The sequence below is a fragment of the Silurus aristotelis genome, assembly GCF_946808225.1.
Source record: "Silurus aristotelis genome assembly, chromosome: 12".
In the NCBI taxonomy this organism is placed as follows: Eukaryota; Metazoa; Chordata; class Actinopteri; order Siluriformes; family Siluridae; genus Silurus; species Silurus aristotelis.
The window spans coordinates 9,794,279-9,810,494 of NC_139585.1; the positions used below are offsets into that span (position 1 = coordinate 9,794,279).

The 16,216-nt window shown below is 37.6% G+C and overlaps 3 protein-coding genes across 9 annotated transcripts in view; 2 read left to right on the forward strand and 1 right to left on the reverse strand.

Annotated features, from left to right (window-relative positions):
• Positions 1–16,216, reverse strand: part of LOC310734505 (intelectin-like) — a 147,877-nt gene that overhangs the window by 27,969 nt on the left and 103,692 nt on the right. The window lies entirely within an intron of this gene.
• myoz1b (myozenin 1b) lies at positions 208–5,991 on the forward strand. Of its 2 annotated transcripts, none has more exons than XM_083556355.1 (6): positions 208–323; positions 1,644–1,745; positions 4,490–4,653; positions 4,873–4,954; positions 5,070–5,247; positions 5,368–5,991. In XM_083556355.1, exons 2-6 carry the CDS (start codon positions 1,658–1,660, stop codon positions 5,600–5,602), a joined length of 747 nt encoding a protein of 248 aa, XP_083412481.1. In that variant the 5' UTR covers positions 208–323; positions 1,644–1,657; the 3' UTR covers positions 5,603–5,991. The 2 variants fall into 2 exon arrangements, with proteins under 2 accessions (XP_083412481.1, XP_083412482.1); XM_083556356.1 differs by having other exon boundaries at positions 1,649–1,745.
• The window catches only part of usp54b (ubiquitin specific peptidase 54b), a 121,995-nt gene continuing 113,978 nt past the window's right edge, over positions 8,200–16,216 (forward strand). For all 5 annotated transcript variants that reach the window (XM_083556446.1, XM_083556445.1, XM_083556444.1 and 2 more), the window contains exon 1: positions 8,200–8,403. The gene's annotated coding sequence lies outside the window, so the exon portion shown is untranslated. The remainder of the gene's footprint in view (positions 8,404–16,216) is intronic.

The following is a 16,216-nucleotide window of genomic DNA, read 5'->3' on the forward strand; positions in this document are numbered from 1 at the left end:
TCACTGCAACTGTCCCTTGTGCTGAGGCCTCTGTCAGGACTTCTAGCCCTTCACCTTTCTATATATATGCCTGCGAAGCATCTGCACGAATGGGTATCTCCTTCACCATCACTCATGAGCTCTTTGCATCACCCAAAGAAAAAACCCCCACTCCAAATGCTGTGCTCCTTCATTTTCTCTGGCTAGTTGAAGGCAACAGCAGCAACGTTTAAATGCACATAGAAGCTACCAAACTCAGGGATTTGGATTAAACCAAAACAAGGCTTTTGTGGATTCTCTTTAAACTAAATTTGTTTTCTTTCTACAAGCATCTTTTCTCTGAGGTAAGATTAAGCATGTCCCAGTGCAATGCTCAGACTGCACGCAGTGAATCCCAAACTCGTGGTGATTAAATAAATCCATGTAATGAGCTCATAATCTTTGCTTTGACTGACACCTGAATTGTTTCATGGTTCCACACTTAACCAACTTACACAAATAGAACTGAAGTGTGTGTCGTGCTTAAAAATAATGGATTATAAATGATAAATCTGTACTAGGATATTTTACATTACCTTACCATGCACTCAAATCTTCATAAAAGTAAATGCTCAACAGTTCCCACAGGAACCCCCAGAGGGATCTGTAAAAAATTACGAGTGAGTGATTTAAAAAAATTTGTTACAGTGGTAAAAATCACACAGACGTTAAACGTGAGTTTCTGTTGTTATTATCTGATTCAACAGGTCACTTGAATCTAATGGATTTAGTAATCATCAGTAACTATCAAAAACTCAATCAGACATTTGATCTAATGTGTTCAAGGAAAATTTTGAAAATTAAAAATTGCCTAATATTTGAATAGATGGATTATGATTATTGACCCAAAGGAAGTCTGCGTGTGCTGCATTTTAGTTACAAGGATCCCTCTTGGGAAAACAATTTGAGAACTCTAGGTACTCACTTTACTATAACATTAACTTTTCATTCATTGATCATCTTTTCATATGCATTCATTAACAACACAGGAAATACAGTGCTTAAATATTACCGTGATAAAAAAAAAACACACTAATGTGTTCCTTCTTTTAATTGGTCAACAGTAACAACACTGATGCACCAATGCAGTAGATCATGACATCTGAGGAATGTGCTGAGCCGGCCACATTGCTCTGGCTGTACTGGATTGATTTAGTTTGCTGAAACAGAAATACCCTCAATGCAACAAGAGACCTGTTTATACTTTTCCTTAGCCTTCGCCCTTTACATACTGGAGGTGTTTCTATCTCACATTATACTGTACTTCAGCATCCACTGTATATAAAGATAAGTTTATTTAAAAGAAAGGGTCAATAGCTTTTTGAAGATTATTTCTCTGTTTGAAGAATTTTCTCTATCAGTAATCATACCTGCTGTTTGACTGTAGCCAAAAATATCTGCTGATGACTGAGTTACAAGGTGGCCTAAATTACTTTCAGTCTTTCACACCCTGTGAGTTCTCACAATTATTTTTAAAACTGATTTTTAAAGGTGTTAGATAGCAGTAGGGCTGGTTTTACAGTTTATTGGGCCATTATATTGTGCACATATTAATAAAGTGCATAACTTCCATGACTGCAGTGTCTGATAAAAACTAATAAATGACAATCTTATGCTCTGCCCAGTACAGGTTGTAGAGATGCCCCTCTCAGGAACTCCAGCTCCTCCCAACATAAGGAAAAGGTCCTCTAAAATCATTACTGACTTCTCCAGCATCACACAAATTGGTAAGTATGAATTATATCTGTTTTACATTACATCTTGTCTGTACTGTATATAATAACAACAGTGGGTATAAATCTGAGAAAATGAGGGCCACATCAAATGAAGTCTAACAGCACATTCAGTACTGTATCTTTATTCACTTTTTATACAAAGGCTTTGTGAGTTTTTAAGAAGTGTAAAATTGTGCTCTTGTGCTCTGAAGTGTTTATTTGCAGGAAATCCAGTGCATGCTCTATTTATATAACTTGTTGTTCAATTATTTGGATGTGGGGAAAAAAACATGTTCTGTCAATCTGCAGCATAAAACCATAGTGCCACTTAATTGTCACACACACATATATATATATATATATATATATATATATATATATATATATATATATATATATATATATATATATATATATATATATATATATATTTCAAATAAAATGATCCAAAATAATGCTGATTTGCTTCCTGAAGTAAGTAAAACACTGCAGCATTTTAAAAGGTCTATAAATAATTCTATTGCAGGAACATCATAGGCAGATAATGGGGTATATTTATAAATATTTATATATTTATAAAAAGTAATAATGCATGTGGAGTCTTTATACTCCAGCTTTTATTTTAACAAAGAAAATAGACCAAATTAAGTCTTAGATGCTGTCAATGTATATGTATGTACTGTACATGTTCATGTGTGTGTGTGTGTGTGTGTGTGTGTGTTAGACGGGGTTCTGGAGGGAGACATCTCTTACCCACTAATGAGCAATTCTGTGTGCGAGGTTGAGTGTCTGGAGACTGATTAATGCTATCGGATGTGTCCACTTCATCAGCTGGCCTCAGCTCTCATAATGACTTGTTGTCCTGTTTACAGGACAACATGACTCCTATTGCTCTCCTTTCACACCCATCTAAATTATCTGACAAATTAGTGCCACTGAGATGGCAGTGGAAACGAGTGAATGTTCTAGGATTTCTAGCACATTTGCACTCACATTGCCTCTGCAATGGCTTGAAATCTTAAACCATCGCTCTATCTTTTTTTACACTTTACACCCAATTTCTTTTTTTTTTTTTACACCAACCTGGATATACTCTAGCTGTTGCATATGATCCTTGAAACCATTTCAACCAGTTATAATATAAGCACTGTTGGCCACTGGATCTGTTAGCTATAGACAGTGAAAAATATATTTTTCTTCTCACATTTTTAGAAACAAGCTATATGGTTAAGTCAATTTCCAATAAATATCATACAGCTACTGTGAAAACAAAAATCTTCTCATACTCTTAGAAGTGAGGGTAATTGAGCAGCTGATGAACATCATATTCTAAGAAACTTTATTACATTTCATTGTTTACCACATCGACTATTATTACAGAAGCACAATGTAGCTACCTTGTGGCATCCACATCACAGCTAACTAGCTGCATCACTAGTCACTGTAACAGTATAGCTAAATAAAGTAAAGTAAAAAATAAATAAATAAAAGTAATTTGCTGTGAAAATTCAAAAACATTGAAATGTATTGCATCACTGCTGTGTCATTCCTTTACAAACAACTTTCAGTGATCTAACATTATTAGCTGTAATCCAGAAACTGTTTCCATCTATCAGCTTGCCTTAGCCAGTGTTCAAACATATGGTAGCTGATCAGACTTCGCTAGAAATTACAGCATTGTATAGATAAATACATATAGATAAACTTCACAAAGGAGTATTAGGGTATAAACTTTGGCCATTAATTGTTATAACAGGCCTCTCTGAGGTAAACGTCGGTGTATAACAGCTTACAAGCTACCAAGCACCATTTTCCATAGCTTAACTAGATATTTAGGACACTTCATTAAATTATCCAGCAATTATGTACTATTTGTGATGTTTGTGAGCTTGCTTAGTTAGTCTAACATCTTAAATTTAGTTGCTTATATTCAAACTGACCTACAGTTCTGCTTGCTGGGCCAACAACCAAATCCACAGTTATTATTATTGTGTAACCTGCACATAGGGTCAAAAACAATAAATATATTAATAAAAAGATACAAATAAAAACTAAAAACACATACAAGGGCCAGGAGAGGCCTGGACAACTGTCCATATGACCTAAAGCAAAACATTTTGACAGCAAACCGATTGGGGGTTTATTTAACAGGTTTATATAGTTGTGGTCCTGTTGTAAAGCCACCGTAGCCTAAAGCCAGAGACACCTATAAGCTTGTGAAACACCTTTAATCTGTTCTGGCATTGTATCAAAAATAGTAAATATTCCAATGTAACCTATTTCTGAAAAATTTACATTTACTAGTATAGTATAGTATGTATATACTGGTATATATAGTACATTTACTTGTGCTGCAGCTAAATCCAATTTAATTTATTTTTCATTTTATGGTACAGCATTCTTCTCTTTGGCATCAGCTATGGCATGACTCCAAGCTTTATAACGGATTTCACACAGGAGAATGAATAAAAAGCACTGCTTGATGACATAGTATTGCACCTTTGCTCCTGCAAAATGAATCAGATCCTTTTATTGCAAAATAAAAAAGCATTTCTAAACTTTAAAGGCTTTTGTGAATTACTGTACATGTATACACATTCTGCTGGGTATCATATGCAGTGTGGGCTTTGGTCAGATTTAACAGCTATTCACCCATCAAATTGTTCTCAGTGAGAGCCATCATACCATTTGTCCTAAAAGAACTGCTTGATCTTCTTTAACTATTGACCCCACTTTTTTTGTTCAAACATTCTCAGAGGAAGAGGAAACAGATGCCACCGAGTTTGACCTCGGGACTAAGATTAAGACGCCTAAGGAAGTGATGCTGGAGGAGCTTTCTCTGATGAAAGGCAAAGGTTCTCGGATGTTCCAAATGAGGCAGCAAAGAGTGGATAAGTTCATCATCAGTGCTGAGCACCTTGTAAGCCTGGTCCTGTAACATGAAGAAAATTAAACAGACACCCGGAGTAAATATAATGTATATAATTGGTGCAATCACTAATGCTGAGCGGGCTACCTTCTTTATCATATAAACCTTTCTTCTCATTATTAACCATTAAATCTCTGTCCCAGTGCAACATTTTTTTAATTTGTATTTTCACTTAATTTTCTTTTTTTGCTGTTTCTGCCCATTTTCCAGCAAAACCTCCAGATCCTGGCACCTCCTGTAAACTGTGAAAAGATCCCACCTAAGACCCTTCCCAAACCAGATCACCCTAAAGGTAAACTACTTATGCTTGAAACAGCTTATACTTGAGATAATAACGTATAAATCCTATGTGGTTGAGAAATTATTTGAATTCAACACTTGGCGCTTTCACCTCTTATTCTCACCAGATGAAGTAGAACCTGAGACTGAGCAGGTAGAGAAGAAGGACTGTGAGTGTGTTCAAACATATGTCTCACCATGGGAACATGCTATGAAAGACGATGATGAGCTTAAAGCCACAATGAAATCACAAATGCCAGGGCCTCATGTGCACAAGGACCTGCCTCAATACAAGAGCTTCAATAGGTACATACTCTATATTTAGTACAAAAAGTTGGATGATCATACAAAAACTTGGTCCTCAGCAGTGGTGTGGTTTCTATTTAGAGTTAAATGTAACCCAGTTTGTGCACTTTATCATTACAGAACAGCACTGCCTTTCGGAGGATCTGACAAGGCTTCTCACCTGCTGAACTTTGAGCTCCCTGAGGTCAAGGTTGGCTCTAAAGAACCAGAGAAACTACCTGTGTTCCAGTGTCACATCGACTCTCGACCATCTTTCAACCGTACTCCCATCGGCTGGGTGTGCAGCGAAGAGCCCAGCTACATTCCCTTGAACCTGGAACCCATCCCCTTTGAAGGAGAGACTGAAGATCTCTGAGCACAATGACCTGCTGATTCATGCAGGCTATATCTATATCTCAGGTCAACTTTAAAATCATTATTGTTATGTTAAAGATATCAGTACATTTTGACATTGCAGTGTAATGTAAATACACCTATGTAGTATACATAACATGTGTGTATGGAGCCACATCATGACATGAGTTTGCTTTAAATGTCAAAAAACCTGGACATGCCAGAAGCCTTGTATTCATTAGAAGTGAATGGTCTTTCAATATATAAATAAAAGGAATTCAATTCTAGAATTATTCAGGGTTATTTCTTTTATTATTTGTTTGTTATTGTCGTTAGTAGTCCTCATGCAAAACACCAAAAACATCACAGCTGCTGAAGTTTAAACCAGGAGCTATAAATCACAGTCCTGGATTGCCCTAGTCCTTTATGTTTTAGTGGTTTTTCCTGCTAAAACACACTTACTTCAACTCAGGAAGCCTGTTATTTAGCCAATTAGTTGAATCTGGTGTGTTAGAGCTGGGAAAGCTCTAAAATGTGCAGGGTAGGGGGTACTGCACGAACAGGGTGGGGAGCCTGTGGCATCTCATTATCACACACACACACACACACACACACACACACACACACACACACACACACACACACACACACACACACACACATATTTGTTATACTATTTTATAATATTCCTGAGAGGACCTTCTACTGGCAGCTAATTAATGTTATGTTATACCTCATTCAAACACCAAAAATACCACCAGGAACCAACAGGGAACCTTTTGGCCCTATCAGTTTTTTTTTCATGGGAAGCAGTCAAATAACCAACCCCACAAGGTCAAATCTGTCTGATATTCCTAACCTTCTAAGGGAATTTGGTTCCCAGCAAGACCCAAAAACAAACAAATTAACACACACACACACACACACACACACACACACACACACACACACACACACACACACACACACACACACACACACACACACACACACACACACACACAAGAGGAAAGACATAGAGTTGATGTTTATGCAGTAATAGTATCTTACTCTTTTTTATTAGAAGTGTAAGCTTTAAAGATTGGAGAACTGATTTGCTTAATCATGTATAAGAGAACATTTGAGTATGAAAGGTGAAGCAATTTGTATAAATAAACATTTGTATTGAATTTTGCAAGTTGACAACATTGCTTAAAAAAATCTATATCAAATATAATTTGTTTAGACTATTTTAGTTGAAAATATACACAGCATTTTGTTCCGTTTTCAATACATACGCATCTAGAATATATAATTAATTTAATTTTGTATAATAATTTCATTATATATGCATAAAATAAATATACAAACATTGAAAAAACACATTTGAACGTAGTAAAGGTGCAATAAATCATGTTTGAAAACGGAAGTTAACTGTTTTAGTAGACAGATGTTATAAAAAGAGAATGAAATGCAGCAAGCTATACAAGCTAACAGGCTTGATTGAAATGAAGAAAAAAAAATATGCATTGGTTTACAAATCCATAATCATCCGCTGAAATATACAACAGTGACTAAAAATGTAATCAGTTACTGCTGCTGTTTTCTGCTTTTAGATTGTGTTTGTTCTCACCGTGTAAATTGAATCCATCACTAAGTCGCGAGCGAGCTGATTGCAATACCTGATGCTCGCTAGTCACGACAGAACAGATCCAGTGCGACTTCATTAAATTATCCCATTTTCACATGATGGGGATTTTACAGTTTCTGTTTACCGTGCTGATGTTTTGCCAGTATGTTTTTTTTGTGCATCACTGTACTGAAGCACGGAGGGTTAAGGGTCTTGCTAAAGGGCCCAAGAGTGACAGCGTGGCAAAAACAGGATTTGAACCTCTTACCATCCAATCAGTAACCCAGAGCCTTAACCACTAAGCTACCATTGCCCATGGAAAAGGGACACACAATAACAGATATTATTTGATAGATAGATAGATAGATAGATAGATAGATAGATAGATAGATAGATAGATAGATAGATAGATAGATAGATAGATAGATAGATAGATAGATAGCACTTTATTGTCATTGCATAGCATGGGTAGCACGGAGCGGAGCATAGCATGGGTAGCGGACAATGGCAAATTTCGAGTCTTTGACATTCAAGGTACTCGGGTTTGAGTAAGTAAAAGTTTTTATCAGGCTAAATTTAATTACTTTTCATACACAAAAGACAAAATAAAAAATTATGAATAATGGTTCATTGATAAAGTAAAAGGCGCAGTATCCCTCAACACTAAAGTCAAGACAGAGAAAGTGGATGACGTCATGGCCTGGCGTGCAGTTCCCATTCAGGCCGCTAGATGGCAGAAAGTGGTTTATCCCGATGGCGTCAGATCAAACCGCATACTGGAAGCCGGCTGGCCGCATCGCACTACCGCACTAAACCCCACACACGTCTGTATAGTCTGCAGCCCGCGGTGTACCCGGCTGGCTGGCTGGCTGACTGACTGGTCTGATACACGCTAGATACAGCAACAAAAAAAAAAAAAAAAAAAAAAAAAAAAAAAAAATATATATATATATATATATATATATATATATATATATATATATATAGAATAAAAAAAATGTAAAAAAAAAAAAAAAAGGGAAAGGGGAAAACAGGCTATTATCGCGAGAACACGGCGTGTTTTTGACGCGGCACTGGATGGCGCTGCGGGATGTTTCAGAATCTTTTTGTGCGGGTTGAGATTTTTTTTTTGCATTATTATTTTTTGTTTCGCCTACAGGTTTGTGTCTCGGATAGGACAGGGACACGGGACCGCGTCGGGACGAAGACACGAGGTGAGTAAGCACTCTTTCTAACTTGGTGGGTCGGGATGGAGCAGGAGACATGGGAGAAGGTTTCGAAGTGAAACTTAAACGGAGGCGTCCAGATGTGCGTGCTCGAGGATGTGCGTGCGCCACATGTGCGTCCGGTGCGTTCAGATGCCTCGGTCGCGTTGAGGATGCTGTAAGGATGTTGGGCTTTGTGATGTAACAGTCCAAAATGCTACTCCCTTTTATTGTTTATTTGTTTGTTTGTTTGTTTTATATGAAGGCAAAACATCACATCAAATTTAGAGACAAAGGCAGGAACACTGCGCTTCACAAATGCACTGTCACGCTGAGCATCTTCCAGCCAGAAGCATGAACACTACTGAGATGCTTCACCTGGAAAGACTGCACACATGTGTTCAACTTAGGGGTGTGTGTGTGTGTGTGTGTTATCACAGCAGAGCATCAGCTCAGGTCAAGGACTTGTTGATCCTAAAAGATCTGGGTTAGTCATATTCAGCATGACCTTAATGCTTAATGTCATTTGGTAGAATGATGCAGATCAGGCATCATTTAGCACATGGTCCTGCTCTTAGTGCTTTTAAATGACTGCACTTACTGCATCTAAACATCTAATCATCTGACCAGTTCAGGAACAAATTTCCTTTTCGGTCAAAAAAAACAGAAAGCTAATCAAACTGGTAGATTGGAGGCCTTTTTTCACCAGCGGGTAGGAAGGAAACCATTCCTTTAGTAATGAATGATTGTTACTAACAGCCTTAAATTGTTTGTAAGGAAATATACAAAGCAGGACATCTAAATTTTTTATTTCAAATTTTACAATTCTACACACCTCATCTGCAGAGCAATTTGAAAGAGTGTTTAGGAAGATGGAAAATAAATTAAAGTTATATTTATTTATATACACACAAAATAAAAACAGGCTAAGCCCAAAAATAAGCTTGTAATGGTCTCAACTACAAATTATCGAGTTTTCCACTCGATTTCTGCAAATGTTCAAGACTTGTGGGTAAACTTAAGTCAGAGCTTCGTCTACGTGTGTTGAATTTTATATAAAAAAAAATGTAAAGCATGGACATGATTTAAATTTTGCATAGAAGAAAACTATAGAAGTAAAATTCCTTGTTTTTCGCTGAACAATTCAGTGCAGGAAATGTAAAACAGCAAATGGTGGCACAGGAGCTTTAAGGAGTTGTTCATTCATGCTCAATTTCTGACTAATGATTTTATTGCTAAAACCATTAAAAAGATCAATATTTGACCCTTTGGATCTTAGCCCACTTTTTTTCACCAATTATGTACACTTTAACACTCGATACCCAGCTTTATTAACTACATGGCGTTAGAATAGTCCGTAATCAGTAGAAGTAAAAAGGACATATAATTCATATTGTATTTATAATATACTGTATATATTTGCGCTAATGTGAACACAATTTCTCAGCTGGTGTGTGGTATTTTTGTGGATTTTGCACAGTTTATTTGGTTCGATGTATTTGTGTTTTGCATTTTTAATTGTATTACTTTCGACAAATCTACTTGGTTTCCTTCGAAAGACATACCAGTAGATGAATTGGTGTCTTGAAATTGTCCCTCGTTGTGAATACGTGTGTGAATGTGTATATGGTGCTTTGCAATGGATTTGGTGTGCCAGTCATTGTGCCCACTTAAGTATTCCCATGATAGGTCCAGGTCCCTCTTGAACCTTACTATGATAGAGCTTTTACTGAAGATGGATAAATGAATGAATAAAAGAAAGAGAGAGAGACAGTAAGTGCTCCTGGGTTTGTGGTTGCTAGTACACAACAGCAACTTATATTGTCATTGTTGCAATTGATGTCTGATTGTCAGGATTTCATGATATTTTTGTCCCATGTTTGCGATTTAAAGCAGTGTTTTGTCAGATTGTCAATATGGAACTGGCTTGCAGGAAGGATAAGTCACTTGCATTAGCTGTTTCATCTGTGAGATTACTGAATATATAGACTATAAGACTCCAAAACAATAATTTCCCAGCTTTTGGTATGAAGTTAAAATGAGGACACAAAATAGTTCCCATCTGTCCAGTCATTTGTGGCTATTTTTTTTATTCTTCTGTGATTGTGTTATACTCTTAAAGTCATCATTCTTTACATCTTCCTCAGGGTTTTCCACCACACAGTTAGTCTTATGATTTTGTTGCACAACACAGGACCACAGGACCACAGGCACAGAAACTGGGCACGTTACTAACAAATCACTGTAGTTTTTGGTGTACACGTTTAAACGATTCCTAAGAGAAATGTTACTCTACAAAGCTAAACTGTGGTTCTGTGAACCCTGGATAACTTTCTGCATAGACAAGAGAGCTACTATTTCTTTCTTCTGTGACAGATGAACAGATGGTCTGAGGACTGGATGGCTGCCGTCTGGTCTAAATAGTACCATAGGGTGCATACCGGGCATGACAAGGAACGCTTTGCGGTTCACCTTCATGGAACGCTGCAAAGTCAGTCATTTTGATTTACAAAACTGGGATATATGACCTTTGGCAGAAAAACTGGGTTTATTCCCAAGGTCATCTGGCTATTGTTGCTTGCAAGGTGAGGTTATTGCCAGATCAAGCAGATCTGCCACTAGTGCCCCACTGTTGTGGCTGTAAATTGTTCTTCCACTGGCTTCTTCTCTTTCTGGGAATGGTCTGCATAACTTTTTATTGTTGTGTGTGTGGTGGGTGTTGTTTACGGCCTGTCTGTAAGATGGATATGAAGCATTCAGACATCTTTTAGTGGTTTACTGGCATGACTACACATGGTACTCTGTGGCACATGTGGGACAGCTAGAGCATGGAATGCAAAAACATGTTTCGGAGATGGAAAACACGTCATGGATAGGCCAAGGGTCTGTACCGGGTTTGTGATTGTGGCATCTGTGCTGTCAAAAGTGACCCTGGAGCACATTGGGTAGATTTATCTGCTTAATTTGCTGGGTACCAAATTATGTACACCGTGAACCTGTCTAGGTGTTTCATTGCAAGGTGTGAGATGTGATGCTGATCACGAAAAGAGGGATCCATTTCAGTTTATTGCACATGCTGAACCAGATAAAGTGTTGCACCTGGTTGCCACATGTGCTGCAATAATGGAGTATTACCCTATGTCCAATAAATGCTTATGCAGCACACATCTGGTGAGACCACCAGCAACACAATACAAGCATCAGTTACAGTCATTTAGTGTCCCGCGTATGATCCGATTGGTTGAGCTGGCTGTCTAAACCCCCTCCCCTAGAAAGCCCAATTAAGTCTCTGCAGTATCACAACCATAGCTGTGTGAGAGAGTGCATTCAGTGCTGTGGGTTATGTGTCACTGTCCAGTCCCACTCAGGCTGCTGCCACCTGCCGCAGCTAGTTCAGAGCCTGTCAGCAAGGGAAGAGCCAGACCTTATTTCGTATGTCGCTGAGACCGTAGTTAAACACGCTGGACCTTCATCACATTCTGTAGATAAGGACTGTGAAAAAAACATACTTGAGTAGCTCTTTTATGCTGTTGTGGTATTAATTTGGTAGTCCATTTAGTAGGAAGCACCAGTGCAAATAAATAACAAAAAAGACTTCAGACTGATCAGATTTACACTGTGATGAAGCATTTAAATACTGAAGGGAAACATAATCCTGGGGTAGACCCTACCCCAACCACAGGGCAAGAGGGCTCAATAAGTAGTTTCAAGAAAATGATGATAAATCATGTTAAAGACCCTCACAGTCACCAGATCTTAATCTAATTAAAATTTAATCGAAACATTTTGAAATGACAATTTCAGCTCCTGTTCCATTCTCCTTTTCATTCTTTACAATATGATTCCAAGGGGAATTTTGTAACACAATATGTGGTAACATGTATTGTTCATGTCAGATTAAACAATAAAGACAGTTACTATGTTCTGCCATTTTGTGTGCACAATGACACAGCGCAGGTTTGTAGGAAATTGGAAACTGGAAAACCTAAATATAGTTTTAACATTTCACATCATAGTAGTTAAAAAAAACTCTGTGAACAGAGCATTTGCATGGTAATTAGTTACACACCTAGAAGCTGTAATTCCATCCTCTGTTTCATTGCATGTCACGTTCACTTTTTTAAAAATCCTGTCACGATTTAAAGGAGATGAGACATTATAAAGACATTCTGCTGGATTTTTTAGCCAACATTTAGGACACTGCTAGAACTTGGGCTCATAATTTTCTAAGATAGAGCTTAGCTCTTGTCCTAGGGTTATCTTTTGCAGTGTAGGATTGTATCTGCGAAGCCCAAATACCATACAGTGTGCATACAGTCAGGTTTAGACGACAGTCGGCTTTAGACGTTTTACCAACATTATCAAACATCAGCTGAGGGAAAATCTTTTGTACAGATTGTCTTTATCTCTCCAGTGCAGTTTCAGAGATTTATGGAGTTTATGAAAAGTGACAGTGAATCTGGTTTGGAGCTTTGTGGTCATCCAGCAGGTCACAAAAAACAAAAGACGTTTGTCTTTTTCAACCAGTCTTTAGCTCAAAGAAATGTAACAGAAAAAGTGAAAAACAGAATTGTCAGATTGCTTTGTTTGTGATTTCTAAGTATTCAAACAATTCTCTGTATTTCATCCCCACTGAAAAATTTGACCTCCTGCCTTAGTTTGTGGCTTTTTGTTGGCGTTATTCAGAACATTCTTTTTTATTGTGGCTGCTTGACTGTTATTGACCCACATTGGACTCGGGTAATCGCAAATGCCTGGAAAAGGCTGTTGAGACATTAAGAGCTCTGTGTGCTTGTATAAGTTCAGTTGTTGGCCATGGGGAGGTCATCGGTGAAACGTTGCTTCCCATTGGGGAGGTGCTATTAGGTGCATGAACAATATGAATTGAGCAGCTTACCGAGAGCTACCTAGTTCAGGCAGGTAGTGTTGGTTGGAGAACATAAAAATGTTACACTCAGTCTGTTTTAAACTCATTTCTTTAGCCATCCATCAAATTGTTTTCCTTCTGAGATGGAAGATTATTGTTTTGTGCAGTTATAGGTTTTCTCAGAGGCTGAGTGAAATTGGTTGGTGTTTGTGTGAATGGGAAGGGGAACAGCTTTATGTCTCAAACCTCTCGAGAGTAACAGTCTGAACAGTTTGGTTCCTCCTCAGATAAAATCTTTAGATTTTAAGCAGCTTTGTGCCAACATATGAACCTTTTGAGTTTGGAAAATAGAATGTATTTTTTGAAAGCAGCTTAAGTTGAACCATTTGAAGTATTTCTTTTTTCCTAAGTGTATAAGTAGATTGATTTTTAACTAGTATTCTCAGTGTGAAAAAGCAGAGTGATATCAAACCTGTGCTATTTTTTAATGTGACAAATAAGAACAGCTATTTAGCTGCCCAAGGCAAGGAAACAGAAGGAATGGTTGAGAAAATGGCTTATAATAACATTACATCTTTATCTCTATAACATATTTTTTTAATTCCCTTTCATGCCCAATGATTTTTTTTTTTTTTATCTCGGCCTATGAAAATTTCCACTGAAGAATACTGAAAAATTGTTCTTAGGAAACGAGTTAAGAAATATGCATTAGAAAAAATATGCATTTTCTGCTTAAAAGTATGTTTTATATCAGCTTAACCTAGACAGCTGCTAGTTTGTTGTGGTTGGCTGACTGTGTAAAGGGTTGAGAAATAGCCAGGAAAATGAACTTTGGCTCCTCACTATTGTCGCTTGTGTCTATTTGGAGCTACACATAACCCAGTTGCAGGAAAGCTGCACATTTGGACACAAACGAAAAGCAAAAGGTTGATCGAATAAAATAGCTCAGTGTAAAGCATAATTCATAAATCAGTACGACCAAGTCAACCATTAAGTCTGCATGATAATGCATAAAATCATCAGTTATTTTTATAATTATTTCACAATTATTCAGTCACAGTGCTCCAGCATTCTGTAGATTGCTAAGCATCCATACTGAGGTTTTAAAATGGACTTAATGTAAACTGTAATCATCCTACATGCTGCATTGTATCTAATAATATAAACTAGTGTTGTTTTTAAATTAATATTTAATAAGACTGGAGGCATCTTCAATTGAAGCCAGACTCATAGTATCACAGGGCTGGACACATCTTTCTCCATATGCCCACACACACCAAAACACGTTAAAGTCTTCCAATGAACACGATCACAAAATCGATGTAATAATTATTCTTTTTAAAATTGAGTTTGACAGACTCCTTAACATGTTTAGAACACTATGCATATTGCATGCATAAATACAAAATGCTTATATATATATATATATATATATATATATATATATATATATATATATATATATATATATATATATATATATATATACAGTATCTCAGAAAAGTAAGTAAACCCCTCACATTTGAATGAATGTAGTATGGGGCTACAAAAAAAAAAGTATTCAGATCCTTTGCAACAACATTTGAAATTTAGTTTAGGTGCCTCTTATTTACCTCGATCGTTTTTCAGATGTTTCTACACTTAAATTGAAGTCCACCTATGTTAAATTAATTACGTAGACATGATTTGCCCATTTGGTCAAATATTGGATTCTTGCAAGGCACAGATCTTTGAAAGGCTACAAAAAAACAAATGTCTGCTGCGCTGAAGATTCCCAAGAGCACAGTGGCCTCCATAATTCTTAAACGGAAGAAGTTTGGCACAACCATGACTCTTGTGAAAGCTGGTCACCTGGCTAAACCGAGCAATCAGGGTAGATGGGCCTTAGTTAGAGAGGTGTCCAAGAACCAGAGGTTCACTCTGACTGAGCTCCAGAAATCCTATGCAGAGATGGGACAATGTACAAGGAGGACAACGGTCACTGCAGCTCTTCACTGATCCGGGTTTTTATAGTGTAGTGTTATATTAATGAGAAAAAAGGAGGTGTAGTTTATATTGTGTTGACTGAAATTTCCGAGGGCACTTGTGTTTAAGCCTTAGTCATCATCTTTTGCATAGCCTTGGCAACAAACCCTTATAAAGAATTTATTTGGGTACTGTACTAGTAGCTTGCTCATCAGGGATAAATACACATCGTTCTTGGATAAATACACATTGTAGCTTTATGTTGTTTAATGTAGCACCAGGGTTCTGGAGGAACATTGTCTCTTAAATTCTGTAAAGCTGCTTTGAGACAATAAAACTTTCTCCCATTAGGGGTCGCCACAGCAGATCATCCGCATGTTTGATTTGGCACATTTTTACGCTGAATGCCCTTCCTAATGCAACCCTCCCCATTTATCCGGGCTTGGGACCGGCACTAAGAGTGGCTGGGGTTGGTTCCCTGACCGGGGATCGAACCCAGGCCGCAGCGGTGAGAGCCACCAGGGGACCTAAAGCTGCTTTGAGACAATGTCTGTTGTGAAAAGTGCTATAGAAATAAACTTGACTTGACTTGACTAGTGATATTTATTTACACCCAGACATCGTATTAAAAAGGGAGATGGAGATCGCTGTTAAAGCATGTTTAGAGGTTTGTTCAAAATCATGGACATGCTGATTGACCAGTCAACTATCTCACGACTGTAAACCAGCCTGTACCAACAGAGATTTCATGCTGCTGTAAGCTGTTTTCTCTCAGCATGGAGAGGTGAGAGAACAGGGTAAGAATGGGGCAAAGTAATCAAGGTGAAAGGAGAGCGAAAGGAGAGAGAATAGAGAGAGAGGGAGGGGGAAAAACGGCACTCAAAGATTGTGTCATGTAGAATCTGTTCCTTTCTCAGTCAGATGCAGCTTCAAAGGCCCAATCACCTCTCTCCTGTATCTGAGCCCATGGTGCATCATTTTTTTCACACC

Bases quoted from the DNA above. Each gene is read 5' to 3' on its own strand.
- myoz1b (XM_083556355.1), top strand. From the start codon at position 1,658: ATGCCCCTCTCAGGAACTCCAGCTCCTCCCAACATAAGGAAAAGGTCC. The intron at 4,654-4,872 runs GTAAGCCTGGTC...CCCATTTTCCAG, and splicing joins TCATCAGTGCTGAGCACCTT to CAAAACCTCCAGATCCTGGC. The intron at 4,955-5,069 runs GTAAACTACTTA...TATTCTCACCAG, and splicing joins CAAACCAGATCACCCTAAAG to ATGAAGTAGAACCTGAGACT.